Genomic DNA, 16,455 nt, shown 5'->3' with positions numbered 1-16,455 from the left:
CTTCAGAGGCCCATGTAGTTTTCCGTGGGCCCCACGGAATTAAGTGTTGAATTTTAGAGAGTAGAACTTACACTATGCTGTTGCATTAATTTTGACAGGAGAGTTTCACCCACGTTATTGTGACACATCCAGACGTTTAGAGAATGATTTAGTGGCCTGCAGCGTGACCAGAGGAAAATGACAGAGCACTTTGTTGCACGGAGCGTTACGTGGACTGTTCTTCAAAGGGGCTGTTGGGGGACTGGAGGTGGAGAACGATGCCTCTGAGGGAAAACTCCTCCCACTTAACTCTAAAACCAAGTCTCTGCCAGGGTCTGCAAGCCCAGGACAGAACTAACTGCGTGCTTACTGTGCATCAATTAATTACTTTCTGTCCTTCTCTTTGTAGGCTCCACGTGGGAAAAGACGTTTCGGCAGATTGGCTTTGAAAGGTAAGCAGGGTTTAGCCTGTTGGCATGTCTTCACTTTCAGGGTCTCATGTCCTGCTTCATTCTAAGGAATTTCCTGATGATAAATCAGTGGTCTCACCACCACTGCTTTAGGGACTGTGTGCTCATGAGGCAGTCATCATTTTGTCCCCAGAGCCTCTGTTTCCTTGTAAAGTAGTCCTTTTCATTATAAAATTCCTGCCTTCCATAGAGGAACGTATGTGAAAATCCTCTTAAACTAGGAAAGAGCATCAAAGGCAAGTTGTCCAACTGGAGAACTCCAGGAAGTTTCTAGCTTTATTACCGCCCATGTCATTTCAGTTTTGCAGTTTTATTTTATTTGTCTAAAGATTTTATTTATTTATTGGAGAGAGAGTGCATGCATGAGAGAAAGAGAGAGAGAACAGAATTGGGAGCAGCAGAGGGAGAGGGAGAAGCTGGCTCCCCGCTGAGCAGGGAGCCCCACGTGGAGCTCGATCCCAGGACCCTGGGACCATGACCTGAGCCGAAGGCAGCCACTTAACAACTGAGCCACCCAGGTGTCCCCGTTCTAAAGTTTTAGAGCAAAGAAATATATTGATATTGACATCTTCCCAGTCATCAAAATTGTTAGGTCTTATTCACTCTAAGTTAAAAACTGAGATCATGGCGCTCCTACCTAAAAGCAGTCCCAAATGGACTCATTATGACATCAGACAAAGTCAAGGTAGGGTCAGTAAGGTTACTAACCCACTTGCTTTGGAACTCAGTGATAGCCTGTGGGACAGATCCCTCCTGGTGGCTTTTAGTCTGGAGCTTGCCGTGTTGGTACAGCTATTATAATAGAGAAAAGTGATTTTAATTTCTTATTTTACTCTAAAGGCAGATTTTGACTCATTCTTTTTATCATATTGAAAATGTGTTTTTATGTGTATTAATCCCAAGCTGACCAAATGCTTAAAGAAATAATAAACTACTTTAAAATTTGAAAATAAAAAAGATTTATTTCTTTCCCTAAACTCCCAGAGTCTACACCATCACTGTAGGTCTCACAAGAAGGCTATTACAGGAGTTGGGCTTGCGATGGGCAGATCTCACAGGCTGACTTAAAGCATAAAAGATCACATCAATCCTTCATTTTGTGTGTAATCTTTTCCCAAAGAAGTTTTCTCTTGACTCTCTTTTCATAGTATGAGAAACACATAAGCAAAGGGAAGAGAATAACAAATGAAATGTCATTATCCATCTTCGATAGGACCTTGTCATACTTCCTTTGTCTATTCTTGGGGATAGGGTTAAAATATTTTAAAGGAAACCACAGACATCATGTAATTTTGTCCCTACATAGATTGAGGACACATCTCGAAAAAAAAAAGTAGGTGTTTTCTTCCAGAATCATAATGCCACTATCATACCAAATGCAAATAACAGTAAGTCCTTGGCATCATAGAGTATCTGGTCAATGTTGCATTTCCTGACCATCTCAAAAATAGATACTGGTTTGAATCATCATGCTACTGAAGCCTACACATTCTGTCTTGTTACATCTAGAGTAACAGTTCCCTCATAGCTTTATTTCATTTTTCTTCATGTCATTGACTTGTCAAGAAACCAGGTCAGTTTCTGGAAGAGTGTCTCCCATTCTGGATTTGTCTGTTTGTGGTATTGTTTATCTTGTTATTCTAGCCCCCTGTTGCACTTATGTTCATTTTGTTCCCTTTTGGTCACGGGGAACAACTTCACACTGACTTTGTGTTTTTTTGACACAGGACCACCAGTCATTGATAGTTTCCTTGTTTCTAGAACAACTAGATATACAAGACCATCCAACATTCCAGACCTGGCAAGGAGCCCTCTTTTCTTTATAGAGAATGGTATTTTGAAATCACAGTCTAAATACTAGGGATGGCCATTATATCTGCACTGTCATGTTTCTGTGCTGAGCCAGAAAATACTTTATAATTTATTTTTTTAAAAGATTTTTTATTTATTCATTTGAGAGAGCAAGAGCATGAGCAGGGGTGAGGATGAAAGGTAGAGGGAGAAGCAGGGCTCAATCTCAGGTCCCAGGAGCAGGGGTAAGGATGAAAGGTAGAGGGAGTGCAGGGCTCAATCTCAGGTCCCAGGAACCATGACTCCAGCCAAAGTCATATGTTTAACTGACTGAGCCACCCAGGTGTCCTGCAAATACCTTTTTTAAATAAAAAAATAATAATAATACGAATTCTTACATTATTTCCAAATCAGACATAGCTTTACAGAATTTTTAATTTCTCTGGCACTATATTTGCATTTATTTTCTTTTCCACTAAAAAATCGTGGTTCTTAAAGACTTATTTATTTTAATATATATATATATATTTCAAAAATATAAATACTAATATTACCACTCATAATAAAAATATTAAATGAAGTTTAAAATTTTTTTGTTTGTTTTTTAAAAAGATTTATTTATTTGAGAGAGAGAGAGTGCTTATTTACGGTCATGTGCAAGTGGGACGGAGAGACTCTCAAGCAGGAACTCCCACTACCCCCCCCCCCCGCCCCGCCACTGCTGAGCATGGAGCCTGACCCTGGGCTTGATCTCACAACCCATGAGATCATGACCTGAGCCAAAACCAAGAGTTGAATGCTTCACTGACTTAGCCACCCAGGAGCCCCAGGAATATTAAATGAACTTTTAAAACCTGCTGTCAGTCTTCATTTTATATTATATTAAAGATGTACAACTAAAGACTCAAAACTTAGGTTACTTAAGTTTTTTGGGTTTTTTTTTTTCTCCTATGTGGTCATATTCTAACTTTTATACATAATTTGGTTCCTTTGTTTCAGAATCTTTTCAATTTTAATGGATTTTTTAAAATCTCATTTTATTTTTGAATATATAACATTTATGTGTCTCTAAGTACAAATTATATGTTTTTATATATATGAAGTGTTTTCAGAGAAATGTCACATGCGTCCCCTGCTCCTATGTCCTGTGCCTTCTTCCTTCCCCCAGTTATATGGTTATGTATGAGCTTTTGGTTTAATCCTCTAGTGTTTATTTGCACATATGCAAGCTCATACTTGCATATACCTGTAACCTTGCCCTATTCTTCTTTATCATACTATATATGCATATATATCTCTATCTATACCTACATCTATATCTGTATCTATATTTATACACACTTTTTGGTCCAGAGTGAGAAATGAGGTTTTCAGTGAGATTTCCAAATCCCTCACATGGCAGGAAACATGATTTTGCAACATCTCCAGGTTTACACTTAAGAAATTTGAAGAGCTCATGTGACATTTTCCAGAGAATCTTAACTCATCCATCTATGGATTGAAGATTTGTTTATCCTAATGTCCCAAACCAGAGTTTTCTTGCTTGATGAGGACTCTTCCTAGCAAGAAAATAAAACAAACAAACAAATAAGTAATGAGTTAGTTATTCTATTTGTCCCGTATCTAGTTCATATCATATCACATCAGGTCACTTATCTTCTTCCCTCAACCCCAGTATCAGAGAAAAATGGATCACAAATGACTTGCTTTAACTCCTTCTTTTCCAATACCTCATGGGGCACATTCAGGCTATTTTCAGTCTTTTGCTCTTACAGAAGAATGTTGTAATGAATAACCCTGTGCACACTTGTGCTTTTGCCAGATATCTTAGGGATTAGATTCCCAAGGATAATTGATGAGTAAATTATCTGGAATTTTGCTAATCTTGCCAAGTTTCACTCCCTAGAGTTTCAACAATTTGCACTCCTAGTAAAAATGCATGAGAGCATTTCCCCAGTGCCTCACCAACAAAGTTGTCAGACTTGAGATTTTTGCCAGTCTGATAGGTGAGGAATGGAATCTTATTGTCCTTTTACATTACACTTATTCTGCATCATTTTTCCATAGAGTAAAGTATAGGTTACTATCCTTTCTGTCAACTAGGTGAAGCACTTTGGGTAAGAGCTTCTTCTGATGATTAAGGATTCATTGATCAACAGTATTTGGCAGTTGAAACATTTTTTTTCCTAGGTTATATGACCTTAACCTTTCCCTTACTTGAATAATGATCGAACAAGACAGCTACCATGTACCACACACTATGTTAGATAATTTCTAGTCCATACAGCAACCTCACAGACCAGGGAGGGATTGGTTACCAGTTACCGGAAAGGACATATGGTAAACATTTCAGGTTTTCTGTTGTCATTCTTAACTTTGCCTCTGTAACAGAAAGCATCCATAGACAAGGAGTATGGCTGTCTTCCAATCAAACTTTATTTACAAAAACAGGTAACTGACCATCACTTATTGAACCCCCCCCCCCCGCCCCACCACACACACACACACTTGTAGACTCTGGTTGCCATCTCACAGGTAAAGAAACTCAAAGAATTCAAGTAACCTACACATACAGTCATGGCCATTGACCTGCATTAGTACTGACCTACATTCAGTTCTACTTTGCCTAGTTCCAAAGATGAAGATTTTTACACCAGAACACCCTAAAATCTTGATTATAGATCCTTTTTTTTTTTTTTTTTATGTTGTTTCATGTTTCCTTATCCCTGTACCTCTGGGCATGTGGTCTTAAGCCATAACCTTACTGGATATTCTCATTTGAAAAAAGCCAGACAGTATAAAGTTGATGTTACACTGCCTCTGTAAAATTGTTATACTTCCCAGTAGATGTACAAATATATAGGGAGTATATCAAGGGCAATGCTTTATTGTTGAACCGTAATCTCAGCTGGGTGATCATCTTGATTTTTAGACATTGCCTTAAAACGTCCTGTTGTGTTTTCCCAGATTATCCTCCCGGAAGCACAACGAGCATTCTCTGTTTTGCATCCGCATCTTAAAATATAGAACAAATATGGATCTTTGAGGTGATGGTGCATTTACAGTTGCAAAGATTGTGTCAGGCAGTGCTGTTCAATGTAGCTGTGCTTTTTTTCTTCTGGAGTTTTAGCCTCTTCTCTCTCTTAAAGGGAATTACAATTATGTCTTAAATGAAGCTATCTGGTTCTTTAGAGCAGTTGTACTAGGATATTGATCCTCTCCTCATTAAGTTCTTTGAAGTTAGCCCATCAGTCTGTTTGCTAGCAGATTATATTAAAGTAGCCACATCTAAAGAAAAGAAGTGACCGAGTCAGCTAAATCTTCAAAGTCTTCTCCAAGAATAAGAAAGCAAAGATGCCCTTTGTTGTACATTTTGTAACTGAAAGGAAGACCCAGGGATCTGTCCTACTTGCTGTCCTTGCAGGAACACTTGCCATGAGACGGTATTCAGCCATTCCCTTTCTGGAATCTGTGGGATTATGTACGTGATCTCAGAATAAGTACGCATCCTCACAGTTTATGTGGTTCAAGAAAGTATGTTCTATTTACCTTACAGACAATCGCCTTGCCCCTCTGTGGGGGGATATCAGGAGTTTATTTTAGGACTTCATTACAGGAGTGTGTTGTAGCACAAGAAGGATGTAGGTTCGTATGTCTTAGATGGGACCTCCTATATTCCCTTCCCATTCCTGCTAATATAATATCTATATTTGCATAATAAAAGCAGACATGGGTTTTTCGTTGTTTTGTTTTTGTTGTAAATGTAAAGAAAAAAATAATCTGTACCCAACATTTTGGTCTCAACCAGAAATCTTACCTTCCTAGGCACATTGTCTAAGTTTATAATTGTAAATCAGTCACTCGGTCTCCATACACATGGGCGTGAATTCACTGATACTCTGCAAGTTAGAAACAAGTATCTCAGCTAAGAGATGGGCCATGCTTTCGGTGGCTTAATACAACACCTGTTCCTTTCTCACTCATGCAAAATCTAATGAGGAAGTCAGAGTCATCTAGAGGGTGGCATGCCATTATTTGACTTCAGCCTCTTTGCAGTTCTGTCTCAACACGATGATTCTGAGTTTGCTTAAGCATGGAAGGGGAGCGTCCTTATGCACCAGCTCCTAAATGTTTCCACCTGGACGTGGCATTGGTCACTGGAACTCACAATCTATGGCCCAAAGAGAATTAGCTCGCTAACTTAGGGGGAAGAAAAAGAGTCAGTCTGCCATGTACCCAGCAAGGGAACAAGAGCTAGAACTAGATCTTTATCTGTTACGTTGTTTGCAAATATCTTCTCCCCGTCCGTAGATTGCCTCTTAGTTTTGCTGACTGTACGCTAAGTGAAATAAGTCAGTCAAAGAAAGACAATTCTCCTACGGAGAATTCTCCACCCTTATGTGGAGTATAAGGAATAGTGCAGAGGATCATCGGAGAAGGGAGAGAAAACAGAAAGGGAAGAAATAAGAGAGGGAGACAAACCATGAGAGACTCTTGACTCTGGGAAGCAAACTGAAGGTTGCAGACGGGGAAGTGGGGGGGGTGGGATGGGGTAAGCGGGTGATGGGCATTAAGGAGAGCACATGACATGATGAGCACTGGATGTTTTGAGCAACTAATGCATTAATGAACACTACGTCAAAAACTAATGATGTACTGTATGTTGGTTAATTGAATTTAAATTAAAAAAAAAAAGAGGTAGAAATAGCAGAAGGCGCTAGTCATAGCTATCACCGTCAGCTCTGAGCAAGGTCTGAAATGGTTCATCTCTTTCCAAAGCTGCACTTTCCCTCTGAGAAAAAAATATTTTAACAAGTAAATAGGCTTGTGCCTAGTAAGTTGCCAAAAGAAATAAAAGTTCCTCCCTTCTGGGAAATCTTACTGCCGTCTCTTTTAAAATACTAATCTTTTACTGATCTCTCACCCCCTTTTACTTAAAATGCAGAGAATGTAGTCTTAAGGAATCTGTAGAATCAGCACAGAACCTCAGATGACGTTATTACTCCCCGGTCTGCCTGTGATTTTATTTGATGCTCTACTTGGATTGTGGAATGAAGTCTCTTTCCTCTTCAAAGAGTATTTTAAAAGACAGATCACCCCGAAGACAGTCTGCTATGATGAAACACAAATATTCCAAGGATTTTTTTTTCCCCCAATGTAGACATAATTCAAAAAGCATGCTTTGTTTCTGGGGGGTTGGGCAGCCCTCCACAGCCTTGTCTGTCGTCGGGCTCCTTCCTTCTGTCTCTCCTGCAAGGTCCTTCCGCCCACCAGTCTAGGTGTAAACGTTATTGTTTTTGTGAAACTGTTCCCGATGGCTTCCTCCCAGTGCCCTGCCTTTTCCATCATATGTCATGCATTCTTCTATGAGGGTGTATTAGGACCATATTTCAGTGGATGAAATGTGGACCTATTTTGTCAGATACTTCACATTGTGTGACATATAGACACATTGCATGGACCTATTTTCCATGTTTCTCTTCCTTTGGACCTTGAAGTCCAGGAGCGTGGAAAGGATTGGACTGTCTCGGTAATCTTGGTGCCCAGGGCACTCTTGTGTGCTTAGACCATCAGACATGTCTCGAGTACAGAATCGAGCCCTCCGTGGGCCAGGGCCCTGGGGTTTGGTGGAGAGTCATTATACAAGAGTGGGCTTCTTGGGAAGCAGGAGACCAGGGTCCCTGCATCTCTTTTTCACTGCACAGCAGCCGCCCTGGGGGAAGAGAGGACAGGCTGCAATTAGGGCTGGCTCATCGCTAAAAGCATAGGGATGAAGATGTGGCTTTATTCTGTGCATCGGTGTGAGTGATGACTTAATCTGCCCACCTTTGTATTAACATGGAATATTCTGAGTCTCTCTTTGCAAAGGACTGAGTCTGATGCTCTGGGTTCTGCCGCAGCTGCTCCCCATCATGGGATCTCTACAATAGGATTGAAAGTGGCACCAGGTCTGTCTTGTTTTTTGTTTTTTGTGTGTGTGTTTGTTCATTTTTTTTTTTTTTTTAAGATTTTGCTTATTTGAGAAAGAGAGCAAGTGAGAGAGAGGGGAAGTGAGAGTTGGAGAAGCAGGCTCCATGCTGAGCAGGGAGCCTGATGCAGGGCTTGATGAGCAGACCCTGGGATCAGACCTGAGCTGATCACAGACTCTTAACGATCTGAGCCACCCAGGCGACACCCCCCTCCATGTCTGTTTTGTTAACTGAGACACCTTGCACTTAACTCACAAAGGTCAGCAAAGTGAAATGGTTGGATAAGGGAAGTTATGAGTTGAGGACCTGATTCTGTGGCAACAGAACCATAAGAGGGCATAGGAAACATCTTTGTTCCATGTTTCATTGGCTTTGCCCCACTCTTGTCTATGGTGCCTTTCAGAATGCTGTAGTTGTTCCTGCCTAGCCCAGACCTCCTCCCAGAGCCTTCCCCTAACTCCACTGACTACCATCTCAGGGTTCCTCTTCTGTCTTCCAATTTCCTACTGTCTTTTAGAACAAAGCCACTGGGTATGTTCATAATCTTAAATGTACTTGTCTGGGTCTTAAATTAGACCTATCCTTCTGAGGGCAGGATCTCTGTGTGGCCGTCTTATAATCTCTAGGGTCAGTTCAGGAGGTGGCAAATAATAGGCACTTAATAAGTGTTTGATAAATAAACGGCCTTTCAAATAAATATTAGTGTGTCATTTCTCTGTTGGCCCAGGCCTGTGGAATCTGCTCTTCCTGATAAATTATAGTTTCTATTGGCTTTGGAGAATGAACAGATTCCTTAGGAAATGCAAGGCCAATTTAAAAATTCTTTTTTCCCCTCCAGTTTTATGTGTACCTCATTAGCTGTGTTATTGAAATTAATGGTGTTTCTTCAGACAATGCTTTGTAAAATGTTGGAAAAGAATGCAAAGCTACACTCCAGTGATGGATTTATGATGCGTTTTTTTATGTGAAAACTTGTATCCAAGAAATGTGATGGTTAAGTGGAATCAATTATGACCAAAACAGAGGTATCAATTTCTATAGTCACTGCTCTATTTTCCTGAATTTTTTTAAGTGAAGGTCATAGGACTGACTATAGGATCAAATGGATAATTTTGAATACCTCTTCATTTAGATCAAGACAAGTATTTCTTTTTTTTTTTAAAGATTTTATTTATTTATTTGACAGAGATCACAAGTAGACAAGAGGCAGGCAGAGAGAGAGGAGGAAGCAGGCTCCCTGCTGAGCAAAGAGCCCGATGCAGGGCTCGATCCCAAGACCCTGGGATCATGACCTGAGGCGAAGGTAGAGGCTTTAACCCACTGAGCCACCCAGATGCCCGAAGACAAGTATTTCTTTATACTGCACCTCAGAGAAGTATGCAGAGGGGAAAACACATTCAATCCAAGTCACACTATTGCTTTAATCTCATGGTCTATGGGATTAAACAAAGGAAATTGTAGCTGGGCTTCTGCGATGCGCCATCACATTTGTAGCAGTCAAGGTGAAACATACATGATAGAAACATACATGACAGATGTTTCTCAATTAAATTATGTACCCTGTTGTTGTGTTGGCTTTCTGAAAGATGAGCTAGGCAAGTCTTTAATTCCTTCAGACTGCATAGAAATATTCCTGGAAGCTTTAGCAAGCTGTTTTGAAATTATAATAAAAAAGTTTTGTGAGGGTAATTTATATGCAGGAAATGACTAGATGAAAAAGATGTGTCTGTATTTTGGTTTTCAAATGAAGCCTAACTGATGTGTTTATTCACTTATCATTTGATTATTTTCTTTTTTTTTTGCAGAATATTTTAAATTTTTTATTTTTTATAAACATATATTTTTATCCCCAGGGGTACAGGTCTGTGAATCACCAGGTTTACACACTTCACAGCACTCACCAAAGCACATACCCTCCCCAATGTCCATAATCCCACCCCCTTCTCCCAAACCCCCTCCCCCCAGCAACCCTCAGTTTGTTTTGTGAGATTAAGAGTCACTTATGGTTTGTCTCCCTCCCAATCCCATCTTGTTTCATTTATTCTTCTTCTACCCACTCATTTGATTATTTTCGAACCTTAACTTTGTGCCCACCTCTAGGCTAGATTTGGGTTTTCAAAAGAACATGACAGGGGTAAAAGTGGATTTGAGTTTTTAAAAGACCTATGGAATGCTGGCCTGAGACACGCTTGGCTTTTCTGATTTAATGCATTCTCGCAACATTCTGGACTGTCTTCTCCTGACTTAGGCAAAGCTACCTGACAAGTTCAAATACCAGTGACTTATGAGGCCAGAGGTGTATTTCTGGTTCATATTCGATGTCGGCTTCCAAAGCCGTGGAGCAACTGTGGCTCTCCTCCAAGAGCCTTTCTCATTCTGGGATCTAGGCTGAAATCACCTTCACTGAGTATATGCCCTTCTTGTAGCTGGGGAATGTTGCGATGGCCAAGGCGAGATGGGGCTCTTTCAGTGTTGACTCCAATGGGACATGTGCCACATCTGCTCACTTTCCCTTGCTGAGGCAGGTCACATGGCCAAGTTCAAAGTCCATTGGCACAGCAGCTCACGCCTCCCACAGAGGCACACTGTAGGTCACATGGGAATAACCAGCGGTGTATATGACTGTTTCGGATAAGGAGAGTATCTATTTAGAAGCAGTAATATAATCTACTTGTGTAGATTACCCCCACTTAATAAATGAGCAAAGTCCACTCAGAGTGGCTGAGTAATTTACTTAAGACCACCCAGCTCGGTGGCCAAAGGTAAGATAGTAACTCAGTTCTTTCACAGTCCATCATGCCAATATTTATGATGCCTCATGTTGACAAGCATTTGCTGGACACACATTATTATTCCTATGCTGAGGGCTGGGGTGAGGGGATGGGAGAACAGGGTCTCAGTCTTATAGGAGACACCACCGATATGTATAATATAGCATGGCGATTCTGTGCTACTGGTTAGTGCCGTCGTTTGAAATGGTTTTGAGCAGCCACTATGTACCAGGTACAACAATAATGATATGAGTGGTACAGAGTGGAGGAAAGAAAGCTCAGGGGTGGGGGGCAATGTGTGCTTGGGGCAGCATTGAGCCAAAGTCTGGCTGCCTAGGTTGGGGGCAGGGCAGAGTGGTTTGTGAAAGCTTTACTTCAGGGACTGCCCAGGCAGGGTTTGCAACGCCAACTTATTAGAGACCTCCCATCGGATGTTAGAGATGGAGCGCAAGGGGCACAGACGAATATAGAAATGAACTTGAGAAGGGGTGAAAAACCCAACAGGAATGCCAAGGGGTTTGGATCATCTTTGATAGTATCAGGAGCCATCGAAGAGTGGGAAGCCTAGAGATGCACTTCTCGAAGAGTCCCATGGGTGCAGTCCAGACCAGAGGGTGGCTTAAAGGAGGAAGATCAGTGGAAAAGCATTGCAGGAGTTCAGGGGACTGACTGCACGTGTCTGAACCCAGGTGGGGACAACCGAACGGGATAGAGACAATGTCTGCCGAACGTGCTTTAGGCTGTAAAGTTTAAAGTTACTACTCCGTGGGTAACTGGGTGTGCTGTGTGAGAGAAGGATCCTGAAATGGGCCACATCCACTTGGCTGACTCCACTCTCTGGCTGCCATCTCTCCTTCTGGTGCCGCCAACACTCTGCTCTCTGGCCCAGGGCTTCTCCAGCCTTTTGGAAATTTGCTCCATCTGCACGTGAGGCGGCCTGGAAGGGCCTGGGATGGAAGGGCTGGAAAGTGTTGGGGAGCAGCAGAAGTAAGTGGAGAAGTGCTGGGGCTGCCCTAGATAATCCACAGGGCAACTCGTAGGAGCCCTTTCAGCAGCAACCTGTCCACAGTACACATCCATGGGCTGCTCTCGTCCATCCCTCATTGTCACATCCTCGCACTTTTCGGGGGGGCTTCTCAAATAAGCCACCTGCACCCAGGACCTCTGCTCCAGGTCGGCCTTTGGAAGACCTAAAGGAAGATACCAGCACTAACTGATGCTAAACTAGAAAGCTTGGATTCCAGTTTTATCGTTGGTGTTAACTTATTCTATGAGTAAAAAACAGCACTATTAGTATTAGTAATATGAAATCCTTGGTTTATGACTTCTTGGAGGGGGGCATAGGTGGCGTCATGTCATGGATTGCTAGAGAATCTGGTAAAAGTAAGAGACTCACATCCAGAAACATCCGTACCCACATAAACAACAAATTTTGCATTCAGGTTCAGGGCATTCGAAGAGCCTCAGAAGCATAGCATAGCACAGCACATGAAACTCTCAGTTCAAGAGCCCCGTTTTGGATGAGAATGTCCTGGATTTCTTTCTCAAATGATCAATCTGCAACTGTTTCCTCTCCTCCCCCAGTCCCCTAAGCATTGGGAGTTAAACTGGGGTCTTAGAATCATCCAGTTTGCAACTCCTGAGTCCCCAGAGGGAACCTCTCCCTTCTTTTGCATAACTGAATTAAGTAAAAAGCTAGAAAGAGGATTTTTTAAATGGAGATGGGTTAAAATTCAGGTCTGTGTTTAAATTTCATAAGTTCAATGAAATGGAATTTTACTACTAATGGATTTGTTTTGCCACCACTTAGTAAGAATAATTATATCATTATTCGTGTAAGTAATAATATTCAGCCAAACACTATAGATATAACTGTGTGTGCATCATTGCTACCAGCTATCCTGTCGTGGCTCTTAGCTCCATGAGAGTTTGCACATAGAGAAACTAAAGTATCTCCTCCCGGTGGCCACATGGCTTGTGAGTAGTAGACGATGAATTTATTCTCAGAACACCAACCATTCAACCAGAAACAAACACCTGGACACCTTTTGCCTTGAAACAATGAGGCAAGCTTGGAAAAACACCAGAGAATGAGATGGATTGAGTCTCCCTGCATCCCACCATCATTCTTAGACATTTGCTGACGTTTTGTTCAAGTCACAGAATCGAGAGTTTTCTCAGATGCGCGTAACGTGTGTATATCAAAGAAATCCTTGGCACTAAGAGACTTTGTTTTGTTTAATAAATATTTTCTCCCTCTCCCTCTATTCTTGCCTTTCAAAAACGTATCACTAAAGAAAGAACCAAACACAGTACGAAGTAAGCATATTGCTTTTCCCTAACCGTGTATCCAGGGCTCTCAGATTTGTTGCTGGTGGCTGACGGGAGCCCTCAATGTAAAAGATTTTAAGGAAAAGGGCATGCTGTGGGCAGGTTGGAGAGTTCTATGTCCTGGGTGCAAATGTGGGAGCAGAAGTACACCTGCCCCTGTTTTCCATTTCCAAGGAGGATGGTGGATGTTCACACCGCCAGCCTAGCCCAGGGGGATGTGACCATTTGGTATCATCAAAACGGATACGTCAAAGATTTGCAGGGTTGTGGTGACTAGCAGGCGCCTTAGGTACCATTAGAGAAAACTGCAGTTTTATGATGAAGACCAATGGAATGATTTAATCTTAGTCTAAATAAAGAACTGGCCCCGAAGCACACCTGTAAGATAACCAGAATTCTATCTTAGATGTTCTCTAAACTCACTGTCGTGAGAGAGCCGCATTTCATCATGACATTGTAGATAGAGGTCCCATTTGTTCTTGATAGACACGAACTCTGCTGTTTTAGTCTATTCAGGCTCCTCTAACAGAATACGGCAGACTGAGTGGTTTAAGCAACAAATTTTAATTGCTCACAGTTCTGGGGCCTGAGAAGGCCATAATCAAGAGCCTGGCAGATTCAGTGTCTGCTAGAAGGATGCTTCCTGGTTCATAGACAGACATTTTTTTTTTTTTTTTTTTTTTTTACCGTGCCCTTACATGGCAGAAAGAGCTGGAGAGTGGTGCCTGGGTGGCTCAGTAGGTTAAGCTGCTGACTCCTGGTTTTGGCTCAGGTCATGATCTCAGGGTCCTGGGATGGAGCCGTGAGTCTGGCTCCCTGCTCAGCAAATCTGCTTGGGATTCTCTCTGTCTCTCTACCCGCCCCCACGCCAGCCCCCCTCTCCCTCCTTCTCTTTCTCTTTTTCTCTCCCTCTCTAATAATTAAATCTTTTTTTTTTTTTTTTTTTTTTTTTTTTTTTTTTTTTTTAAAGGAGATAGAGTGGTGCCTGGGCAGCTCAGTCAATTAAGCAGCTGCCTTTGGCTCAGGTCATAATCCTAGGGTCCTGAGATCAAGCCCCACATCAGGCTCCCTGTTCAGCGGGGAACCTGCTTCTCCTTTTCCTTCTGCCTGCTGCTCTCCCTGTTTGTACTCCCTCTCTGTGTGTGTGTCAAATAAACAAATTCTTTTAAAACATAGAATAAAAAATAGATTTAAAAAGAGAGAAAGAGCAAGGAGAACTCTCTGGGATCTCTTTTATTAGGGCATTCATCCCATTCATAGGGATTCCACACTCATGAATGCATCACCTCCCGAAGGCCCAACTTTTAATACTATCACATTGGGGGTTTCAACATATGCACTTTGAAGGGACACAGACATTCAGTGCATAGAAAGTGCCTTTAAGTCACACACAACTGGAAGAAAAGTTAGAAAATCTTAAATCTAGGCATTCCATCTCTGTGATAACATGTCATCTGTTTCATGACACATTTCTTGTGCAATTGATCAAATTTGCAGTTTTCTTTGATCTGCCAAAATTCCTTCTGTATACTCGAAACAGATTAAAAACTACAGACTAATATATATACACAGGTGTGTGTGTATGCATGTGTATCACGAAAGGGGGTGATTTACATTTCTTAGGCTGTTGAAAGCTTTGCCCTAGGACTGGGCTCCTAACTTAGAAAGCGGATTTTTTAATTCAAGTATAGTGACATCATTTAGTAAGTATTTTGTGAACAGACCTATTTTTTTTTCTAGGGAAAAAAAAAAAGATGTAATCCTTCGTTAAAATATGGTTGAAAGAAAGATCTTCTGATTTGTAATCTTGATCTTTACTAAATCAGGTCATTATGACTAATATAAACAGTCTCGAGTTAATGAGCGATAAAGATCGGGTCCTACAGAAAATAGTGCATTCTTGAACTAAAAATCTAAATTCTCAGGTGGTTACCTTGGCACTTCGTTCTATACAAAATTAGAGGTACTAGCAGGAACATTTTAGATTTCATTAGTGTCATGAACAAATGAACTGTATAATATATCACTTAAAGATTTCAAGTCTTGGTGTGGACAGCATGATGAATAATAGGCAGGAAATTCACGCTGTTTGATATGGAGGTAAAATTTGGATGTTGAGTCTATAAAATGGAATGTTTGGGGGAATTATGCTAATAGCCAGATACAGGCATGGGGTTCAGATTTCTTCTTTGCTCTCCATCTTACTTAAAATCTGAAGTTAGCTCTTGCATAGCTCAGATTACTCTGAAATGTCTTTTCCAGCTAACACTTTTGCTAGAGACCAAGACATTATTGCTTGCATAAGGTGGCAGTTTGTGGGGTCACCTGGGTGCCTCAGTGGGCTAAACATCGGACTCTTGGTTTCTGCTTAGGTCATGATCTCAGGGTCCCAGGATGGAACCCTGCATTGGGCTTCCCACTCAGTGGGGAGTCTGCTTGAGGATTCTCTCTCCCTCTTCCTCTGCCCCTCCTCCGGCTCATGCGTGTGCTCTCCCTTTCTCAAATAAATGAATAAATCTTAAAAAAAAAAAGTGGGAGTTTGTGTTAAGGCTGTCTCATAGGAACTGTATGAATTTTCCATAAGGACCCTTAGAAATGGATTATCCAACAAATTGAAAACAGTTCCTTGTGACTATCCTTCCCGCTCTATCTTTATGCATGGTTGCAGCACATGACCGTGTCTAAATTACACAAAATCTGGGAAGTGGCACACAGTTACAGTGTTGCACCATTTCTATGGCTTAGTCACTTCATTTACACAGCTGACGTAATAAATGAAGATTCAAAGATGTGAAGTGATGCCTTTACCCGTGATCAAGTGGCAAGTAGGTCTTTCTGATGGTACAGCTTCTACCTGGCTTTGCTAAGCTCTTGCATATGATACAGGTCTTAGAATCCATGAGGTACCATCCACGTGCCAGAGTGGTGATGGCGTCAATGTCACCGGTGTGTTCTCTCCCTCCCCTACCTTTTTTGGCCTCGATTTATTGCATCCCTCTTCCTGCCTCACTCCTGCACTGCGCTGATTTACGCCTATTCGAGAAACACTCCCTGTCCTCTGAAAAGGCTCTGAAATTCATTCCCTCTTGGCCTCACGCTACCTATAGTTCTTACTTGGGTTAAGGCCCCCCCCCCCCTTGCCCT

General features: G+C 41.6%; 1 protein-coding gene across 8 annotated transcripts in view; it reads left to right on the top strand.

The window, feature by feature from the left end:
* Positions 1-16,455, top strand: part of PIEZO2 (piezo type mechanosensitive ion channel component 2) — a 451,232-nt gene that overhangs the window by 220,760 nt on the left and 214,017 nt on the right. For all 8 annotated transcript variants that reach the window (XM_082697369.1, XM_082697373.1, XM_082697368.1 and 5 more), the window contains exon 4: positions 389-431. In XM_082697369.1, the coding sequence (XP_082553495.1) occupies positions 389-431 (43 nt within the window). The remainder of the gene's footprint in view (positions 1-388; positions 432-16,455) is intronic.

The sequence above is a fragment of the Mustela nivalis genome (genome assembly GCF_964662115.1).
Source record: "Mustela nivalis genome assembly, chromosome: 14".
NCBI lineage: Eukaryota > Metazoa > Chordata > Mammalia > Carnivora > Mustelidae > Mustela > Mustela nivalis.
This window is presented reverse-complemented; position numbering and strand designations above follow the sequence as displayed.